This window comes from Notothenia coriiceps, unplaced genomic scaffold, assembly GCF_000735185.1.
Source record: "Notothenia coriiceps isolate Sejong01 unplaced genomic scaffold, NC01 NC01_scaffold00037250, whole genome shotgun sequence".
Taxonomy (NCBI): domain Eukaryota; kingdom Metazoa; phylum Chordata; class Actinopteri; order Perciformes; family Nototheniidae; genus Notothenia; species Notothenia coriiceps.
In genome coordinates this window covers 4306797-4315941 of record NW_011369951.1, presented here as the reverse complement: position 1 = coordinate 4315941, position 9145 = coordinate 4306797, and the positions used below count along the sequence as shown (strand labels likewise).

Sequence of the window (9145 nt, the reverse complement as noted above, 5' to 3'; positions counted from 1 at the left end):
GCGGCGTATAGTCCAGTGCGGCTTATATATGTACACATCATTCAATTTAGCTGCTGCGGCTTATATTCAGGTGCGCCTTATAGTCCGAAAATTACGGTAGATACAGTGTCTAAGTTAGTAATTTACAGACATAACCTCTGACTTAATTTGACAAACATTAATCATTACTGGCTGAACTGTCAGGGATAACTTAGTCACATAATAATCCAATATCATACTCCTGGAAATTCATAACTTAGTGTTTAATGTCAGATTTCTGTTAGGAATAAAAAAGGCGCTGCAGGTGTTCAGGGCATTGTGTACCTGAGTGGTATGAAGATGATTCCGTTGATAATGTTGAGCTGTTCCAAGACACTGGCCATGCTGGGAGCAGTGAACTGCAAAAAACGAGGAAATAAAAACATGTCCTCACTGCTAAATGGTGGCGATGAAACAGATAGAAGCACAGAAACACGTCCTGAGTCGGTCAAATGATTTACCTTGAGTGGCGTGATGCTGGCGTTGGAGCCGTTCTTGTAGATCTCGTTCATGGTTCTCTGCAGAGATACTGCCTGCTGGGTGAGATACTTCAGGTACTCAGAGCTCTCCTTGGTCTTCTCATGTGCCTCGCCCATCTGGGAGGAGAGGAAAAACAACAAGACGAAATTAATTTATCAAGACTGACAAAAGAAATGTGCGCCAGACGGTGTGTAGTTACGCAGGGCGCACCTGGTTCTTGTAGATGGTGTAACCCTCCTTCTCGTGCTGCAGTGCAGAGCGGAACTCAGCTTTGCTCTCGTAAACCCTCGCAACCAAATGATGGCTGGAAAAAGAATATGAAACAAGGGCCAGATAAATAATAATGTCAGTATAACTACTTTATGCATACAGACGATTCATCTTTCCTCACCTGAGGGCCACTTTGAGGGACCGGGCTCCATGGTACTTTGTGTTGATAGTCAAGGCGTTCTCCAGGAATCTCAGCGATAAATCATACTCCATTACACCGTGCAGCACCAGACCAATGTTACTCTGTGGAAGAGCACAAAGACCAAGGAAAGCAGTCATTTTAATTGTTCCTTTTATCTTTTTTTAAGGGCTGGTTTTACTTCTTTTTTTTTATTACACACATTTTGCCATTGGAGAATTATAATTTGAGCCATCCAGTAAGGATTCATAAATCCTGAAATCTGTTTTTTTAAATATGCCTTTTTTTAGATGGTTGTTTGAAGCTTTACCACGATGTCTAGACCAGTGGACACCTAAAGGCTACTGCTTTAGGCTCAATACTAAATGTATACATAAGATTTGTAAATAACACTTCTGGTTAGATCTGGTCTCTTTAACAATTAGCATTTGTTCACTGAGAACCAGCTCTAGTCTTTTGAGTGTGACGATGGAATTATTAACTTATTCTGTATCAATGCATTACTACAGAAGCAGTTTTTTCCCCCCTTCATATAAACACTAAAGACTGCACTCACGTCTAGCAGTGCCATCTCGGGGTGGTCTTCCCCGGAGACCACCAACATGAGGTAACGGGCGCGGTACAGCAGCTTTAGGGCCGTCGACAGCTGGCCGTTGGCAAAGCAGTATAGAGCCAAGTGCATCTGGGAACAAACAGGAAACACACATATAGGTTAACGGAGAAGGAATCCTCTTTAGCATGAACCAAAGACTCCTACATCTGGTGTAATAACTTACATATTCTTGAACGGTGTTGGGGTGCTCGATGCCCAGGACTCTCTCACTCATCAGAACAGCCTTCTGCTGGTTACTGAGAGCCTGTGGGTGAATATAAAAGAAAAGGTCATTTGGTGACATAACATTCTTTTTTAAAACACAAAGTTATTGTTATTATATTTCTGCCTACCTCAGCGTGGTCTCCCATGATATAGTTAAGGCGTGCCAGCAGGCGCAGGCAGGCACAGATCTCCACATGCATGGCTCCGTACACATTGTTGAAAAGATTCAGAGCCTCGTTGATCAGCTCACATCCCTCCTTCAGAAAACCTGGACGTGCAAAGATAGGGGAGTAAGATACATTTAGTCGTAAAGACAGAAAGTATAGATTTTAAATTTGGTCAGAATCTATACCAAGTAGGTTTACTCAAGGAATTTGCTTTAGTGCATATTGTTGCAAAAATAAACACAGTAAGATCATTTTTCGTTGTAAAGTTTGACAAAACATAGAAAATAGATATTGTAAAACTATTATACTAAAAAGACTTAAAAAATGTAAAAAAAGTATACAGAAAAGGAAATACAATAAGACTATGGCAATGAAATAAATCACCATGTCAGAATAAAAAATTTGCAAAATTGGGAAATACATTTTTATGCATGATTCAATCTTTCAAGAGAAGACGTGTCTTGATATAAGCCTCTTTGATATTACATTTCTTGAAATAAGACGCTTTGACACAAGGCTTTTTCTCGCGGGTTACCTTGCTGCACTTTGGCCTGGCCGCTCTGGAAGAAGTGGAAGGCATCTGAGGCTTTGGGGTTCACATGCTTCACAACAGGGAAAATATTCAGGATGTCCTCCTCTGTGAGGGCAGGCTTGTGGCGGCTGTCAAAGTTATACTCCTTTAGGAGAATCTAGAAGGAAATTGAGAAGAGGAAGACATTTAATGAAGGCCATTTGGTAGAGCCGCCTAGGCTGACATAAAAAATAATTTAAAAAAGACCGTTACCTGGATCCCAGTTTTTAAGGAAATCTCTCTGAGCAGAGTGCTTTTCTGGAGGCCGTATTTCTCCACGACCAGGTCCACACTTTCACTGCACAACATAAAACAATTAACTTGTTAGAAATAAACACATACAAATAGAAACACTTCTTAAAAAGAGAGTTTTCACATCAGAAGGGGCCCTCACCACTCGATGGTGAAGTGATAGTAGCTGTTGGCCTCGGAGGCGATGTTCTTCCACATCTCGCTGGGCGTCAGGCTGGCCCATGCCGTGTTGTCTCCTCCGCCTGGGACCCTGTTGCGACGTTTGCGGTTTTTGCGGCGTGAGACCAGCTCGTCGGGAGGCAGGTGGGCGACAGCGTCAGGGAAGGAGCTCAGGAAGCAGTTTAGGAAATGGCTTACAGCGGCAGAGAGGGCAGACAACTCCACACCCTGAGAGGAGGAAGAATATGTTCATTTCTCTCTTATTTATCACTTTGTTTTGTCCTTTCTTTTTTTGGTGCACAATGTGTCAACCTAATATCTCAATTATATAGCATTGTACAACTTGTTAAGAATCACAACAAATTAAGTAAACAAGGAACAAATCCAAATATTTTGTGGATCTTAGGTAAAAATGTATCAAACTGAGGTCAAGAAATGTTTGAATAAACACTTACACAAGTATAGGATGCTAATAAATACACAATGTAATGATTTGTATGAAAAAAAAAAGAAGAAGAAAAGAAAATATGTTAAATCTAAACACATTATTCTTCTACAGATTAATAATAACGTGAAATGTTACCAACCTGGAGGTATGTCTTGAAGAAGTGTTTTGCACATCTGGTGATCATCTCAGTGATTCCTATTCTCTAAAGTATATACAAAAATACAAATATTAGAAGGAAAAACCACCAAAGTAAAAGTAAAGGACCGTGCTGGTTAGATATAGACTCACATAGAAGTGCTCCAGCTGGGCTTTGGCCGGGGTCTTTTCCACAAACTCCAGGACGTTGCCCAGATAGCGGACGTTGATGCCTCTCTGGTGCAAGGCCTCGGTCAGTGTGGCTCCATCCATGGGCAGAGCGCTGTGGTCCAAACAGTCTTTAACCTGGTCATAAAACACACAAATGGATTTAAACTCAGATAAACAACAAGAGAAATGAAAGCCCTTTACGAGTTGTATCTGAGGGCAGTGCGTGTCACTGACCAGTGATGGGATCTGACAGGAAACCAGGAAGGCTGCAGCGTCTTTGAGAAGCTGCTTCTGCTTCTGGATATCATCTGCGGCGTCTTCTGGGAAACGTACTCCTGGTTCAACAACACATGCACACACATTAAGGGCTGCTATTCATCCCTCCCAACTCTTCTTCTATTGTCCAGTAAAGAGTCATTTACTCTCTCTCTCATCAAAAATGTAACACGAGCAACAAGGAATTTAGACATCGACATATCTGACATTTCAGGGACATTAAATAGTTATCTTTCTAAGGTTATACACGTCGTTTCATAATGTATTAAAAGGCCCCCTAATATACTGTTTTTCATCAATATATTATAGGTCTCAGATATATACAAAACATGTATCTGAAGTGTTTGGCTCCAATTACCAAACACCTATTGAAGCATGACATAAACCCCTCTGTTTCAAAAGTGCTGATTCTTAGTATTTGACTTTAGATGAAAATAAGGAGCCACTCCCCACGCCCCTCTGTGAGATATTTAATTAAAAAGAACACAACAGTGCTCTAGGGGGGGGGGGGGCTTACCTTGGTTGGATATTGGCTAAAGGTTACACAAGCCAGAAAATCGTTATGACATCATAAAGTGGCCAAAATCTGATCAGCTCATTTTCTGACAGGTTTTTATAGAAATGGATCAGGACAAAAAGTCAGCCAATCTTTTTTCCTGAAACTTTCAGAATCTCTTTACACAGAGGGGACACATGTTTATGTAGAAAAGACATGAAAAAGTGGATTTTGCATAATAGGTGACCTTTAAAACCTCATCATCTCTAAATCAAATTAGATGACCAGTTATCAGCTCAAAATACTTGTTTAATTTGTCTCGCACTAGTTGATTAACATATGGTTATTAAACCTTGTGCTCACCTGGGGAGAAGATGTCGGGGTTGAAGCGAATGTCAAAGGATGTGTTGCTGATTGAGCCGACTGCCTTGCAGGCATTCAGGACGACCTCGCGGCTTTTGGGATCTATTTTTGATTAGGATCACATACATCGAAAGATGCAACGTTTTTAAAAGTGACGACGACACACACAGTTTAGTCATTGTAAATAAAGAAAACTGAGCTTCTGTAGCCCCGAACATACAGTGGAAATGTTGTAATTCAGGCGATGTTCAGCATGGAATAGTGATTTAATAAGCCTACTGTAGACATCGTACCCACCACCCTTGAAAAGTTATCAATAAAAAAGCACTCAACATATAAATCGACAAATTAGGTCAGGCAGATTACTGTAAATGGACTGTACTTATATAGCGCTTTATCCAGTCTTTAAGACCCCTCAAAGCGCTTAACATACTACATGTCGTTCACCCATTCATACAGAGCAGTGCATGTTACTCTAGGAACTAACATGCATACACAGTGATTTAGTATCAATCGATTAGCAGCACACACACACATTAGATTATGTTTGCATTCCAATATACATTTTGATTAATGAACAACAGTTATTAATTTTATTGGGTCAAATCCCACCGCAAAGGCATCACAGGGCGGGACAATTAGAGAGGGGCTGATTGGGGTCAACACTCTCCCCCTGCAGGCTGAGGACTGACAGGGACAGCTAGCCTGGTGGAAATAAGCCACTATAACCCAGTGCTTGATATTTCAATGCTCTACTGCTTTAGCTATATAGACACACATATTCTAAAATCATCTGCATCAATACAGATGCTTGAATATCACTTTTTCTATGCAATCATCCACCAGAGTAGCTCTCCCTGCGTTATCCTGGCCTTGCTTTTTGGGGGATTTTCGGACGTACCAATACAAGATCCATCTTCAGCAACTAAGGTCTGCGCCAGCTCTTTGGCCTGAGCCAATCCAGGAATAATTTCCTCAAGCTCCTTACCCTCCAGTGGGCTCTTGCATTCCCCGTTCTGAGGCCTGTTTGCGATGGGCTTTGAGGATTTGTCTTCCCCTTCAGTCGCTGCCTGTGAAGCAGCAGAGGTGTTGTTCTCTGTCTGGCTTGGGCTATCTGTGGAGGCCTCTGTTGCACTGGTAGACTCTGACGCTGGGGTCTGGGTCGTCTCTGCTTTGTTTTCTGTGGCTGTTTCAGACGTTTCTGTGATGGCGGGTACATTAGCTTTAGCGTCCTTGTTTGCTTTCTGTTGCATGAGCTGTAATGCGGCCATCTTCATGAAGAGAAGATATCTGCGAAGGATGAAAAGATAGTAAACGCATGTATAAACTCTCCTGATGATGCTAGGACGCCCGACAGCGCAGACTCTTACCTGTGCTCAACGAAGGCCTCAATGAGCTCTTGGCGTAGACAAGCCAAGCGGTGGCGGTGTGGGCGAGGGAAGCCTTGGCGCTGACTCTCTGGAGACAGCTCCTCTCCATCCACAGGCAGGAAGTTGAGGTCAGGAGGGAAGGTACGGAGAAGGTCCAGGATGTAATGTCGGCCATCATTTCCGGTAATGCCCTTACATTCGACCGAAGAGCACAGCTCCACTGCCTCGTCCTTCTCATTCAGCACGTTGTGCCTCTGGACCTAACAAGTACACCCAGTAAAAGCTAATATTAACTGGTTGGAGAGACAGAGGATCTAAATACAATCAGAAAAACAGTCTTTAAAGAATAAAGCTGACGATATTCTACATCTTTGTATGTGTCATCAAACTAGTATGCCTATTTACTTGCACAAAATATGCAAGCTCGTCATTTAACTGACCTTGAGTGGCCGGCTAGTTTTCTCCAGCAGCTCCAGGTATTTGCTGTGAGACACGACCGTCTTTCCGAAGTCGATGGAGCCGTAGATGACGCTCTGCTCCTGCTCTCGCTCCAGGATACCCGGGATGATGGACTGAGCGGTGACACGGTAGCCTCTGTAGTCCACCACCACCGTCCCCAGAGTGTACAGACCCTCCACATCCACCGCCCCGTACGCCCGGACTCCATTCAAGTCATTGGTGGGTGCAGCGTGGGCGGCAGCATCTCCGCCCAGCTCAAGGTAGTGGTCCCGTACATCAAAGCCCAGGCTGAAGAAGATGTTGTTCCAGATGAACATCTGCATGCGCGTTTCCTCCCCTGGGTTGATGGCCATGACGTTGCCATCAATGACTGCCATGGCTCCTCGTGTGGCAGCTGCTGCAAAGTCACTGTGGACCTGCAGGTGAAAAAAGAAAAAGGAGTAATTGGTAAGTGAGAAGAATCTGTTATACATGTCCACATTACTTTGAGCATTAACTGAGTGACAGCAGTTCTCTGCTCCAGTATCATCTGGTTGATCTTGTGTTAATTTTGTACCTTGAAAATGGCCCTCTCCCTCAGAAGGCGTTCAGGCAGGTTCTTCCTGGGCAGCTCTCTGGTGGTCTGCAGCTCCTCGTTCCAATCTCTGGTCTGAAAACAATCAGCACAAACATGTTTTTATACTGGAATGACTAGACATCTTTTTTCTGCCTGATGTGGTGCTTGGTTCAGATGATCCCACCTGTCCAGGTATGTGCTCCTCGTAACCCAGGCGGGAGGTGTAGGCGTCTTCAGCTCGAACACAGTCCATGGCGTGGTCTACCTGCGGAGCTGTCCAGCTGTACACCTGGAAGGGCGTTGCTATCCTCTCAAACGGATGCCTCTGGACCCTGCAGCAAAAACGCAGCACAATCATTTCAAAAGGCATCCTGTGTGGGGTCTTTTGCTCTTGCTGTAGGCAGTTCCTGCATCATCACAATTGTAGCCAAATGAATGAGAAAACGACAGCCTCCTGACCATCTTTCTTGTAATAAATGCACTATTTGAGTGTTCTTATTGTTCTTTAGGACTGTGACCTTCATGCCAGGACTTGACTGTAAACTGTTTTGTTATTGCATTGTTAAAAAAAGTCAAATGAAGATTAGAATAGAAGCACTTTAAAAAGAAAAACAACAAGACTTAAAGAGACAGGAAAATGAAAGGAGAGAGAGGGACATGCAGCAAAAGTGTGTATGTCAGACATAAAACCAGGCCTCTGCAGCAATTTGTCATCTATTAGACATGTTTTCATCAATAGGGGGTGAGAAATTACATTGTTCTCTAAATTGTTCAAACACAATGAAGTCATTTAGCATAAAGTGACGTTATCCACTGGCAGTAAATGTTTTTACCTTTTCTTTTGCAGGGCAGTGAAGTTCTTCTTGAAGGCAGGGCTGATCTGGCTCAGCAGCTCCACCAGAGAATGGCTCAGGAAGCTGTGATTGGCTGGCTTAGGGTTAAAGGTATATGTAGTAGATCTGGAAGACACACAGACACATTACCATTATTATTCAAATTGTCATGGTTGGCTATTATGTTTTGTTTGCAACAAGTAAGTCTACTAACACAAGAGAACCATTTAACAATCAAGCAAGCATGAACTAGAAGTAGTTTTCCTGTATGAATTTAGCTCTGACAGTTTTTGACAAAAATAGGCCAAACTACAAACTACAAAACCTTGGAGGGAGGCTGGGCATTATGGCAAAACACACCTAGTCCTATATAGGTTACTTTTACTATGAGAATGATATATATCACAATATAGCATGTTTTCTGGATGTTATAAAGGAATTAACACATGGAAGGAGTATTTGCTCATTTAAATAGGGAACTTCACTTCTGAATAAATATGAAATATAAAATGTTCAAGTGAAGCTAGAGAAATATTTAATGAAGCTTACTATATACACTACCATATTGAGATCTTGAAATATAAAATATTTCACATTAGATTTGGACAAATTTGAGTTACCGTAATTTTCGGACTATAAGGCGCACCTGAATATAAGCCGCAGCAGCTAAATTGAATGATGTGTACAAATATAAGCCGCACTGGACTATAAGCCGCAGTGCAATAGTAGCTACAGAACATGTGCTGTGCTGTGTAAACTGTACTGTATCACATAGCGTTTCAGACACACAAACCTTTCAACTTTCAAACTTAAACGGTGCGCTCCCAGCGCACGTACCGGCAGTGATCTACAGCAGTGGTTTTCAACCAGTGGTACGGGGACAAACTATCTCGCTCTCGTAATGTCTGTCTGTCTTGCTCTCGTTCTGTCTCTCGTACCACTCTCGGTTCCACTTTTACTTTTGCGCGCTACCTGTCTCACTCTTTTCCGGCCTCCAGCTTTTCCTGCTGGAGCCCGCCGCTTAAAGGTGGGGGGCGCGGCTCGGCCATAGAGCCCATAGAGTTAAAGGTGGTGGACTGTAACCTGTAAAATCCATAGATTTAGGAGGTCCCCTAGTGGCCGTTAGCTGTAAAAATCTATAGATTAACCGCTGAGACTGCCAAGG

The 9145-nt window shown here is 42.9% G+C and overlaps 1 protein-coding gene across 1 annotated transcript in view; it reads right to left on the bottom strand.

Annotated features, from left to right (window-relative positions):
• The window catches only part of cluha (clustered mitochondria (cluA/CLU1) homolog a), a 27193-nt gene that overhangs the window by 8470 nt on the left and 9578 nt on the right, over positions 1–9145 (bottom strand). The window contains exons 6-26 of the mRNA XM_010796618.1: positions 9129–9136; positions 7981–8106; positions 7332–7479; positions 7148–7240; positions 6573–7007; positions 6133–6392; positions 5664–6052; positions 4763–4864; positions 3862–3962; positions 3610–3762; positions 3461–3523; positions 2857–3101; positions 2676–2760; positions 2427–2580; positions 1853–1992; positions 1684–1764; positions 1464–1589; positions 890–1011; positions 709–802; positions 480–614; positions 304–377 (exon numbers count right to left, since the gene is read on the bottom strand). Of these exons, the coding sequence (XP_010794920.1) occupies positions 304–377; positions 480–614; positions 709–802; positions 890–1011; positions 1464–1589; positions 1684–1764; positions 1853–1992; positions 2427–2580; positions 2676–2760; positions 2857–3101; positions 3461–3523; positions 3610–3762; positions 3862–3962; positions 4763–4864; positions 5664–6052; positions 6133–6392; positions 6573–7007; positions 7148–7240; positions 7332–7479; positions 7981–8106; positions 9129–9136 (3134 nt within the window). The remainder of the gene's footprint in view (positions 1–303; positions 378–479; positions 615–708; positions 803–889; positions 1012–1463; positions 1590–1683; positions 1765–1852; positions 1993–2426; positions 2581–2675; positions 2761–2856; positions 3102–3460; positions 3524–3609; positions 3763–3861; positions 3963–4762; positions 4865–5663; positions 6053–6132; positions 6393–6572; positions 7008–7147; positions 7241–7331; positions 7480–7980; positions 8107–9128; positions 9137–9145) is intronic.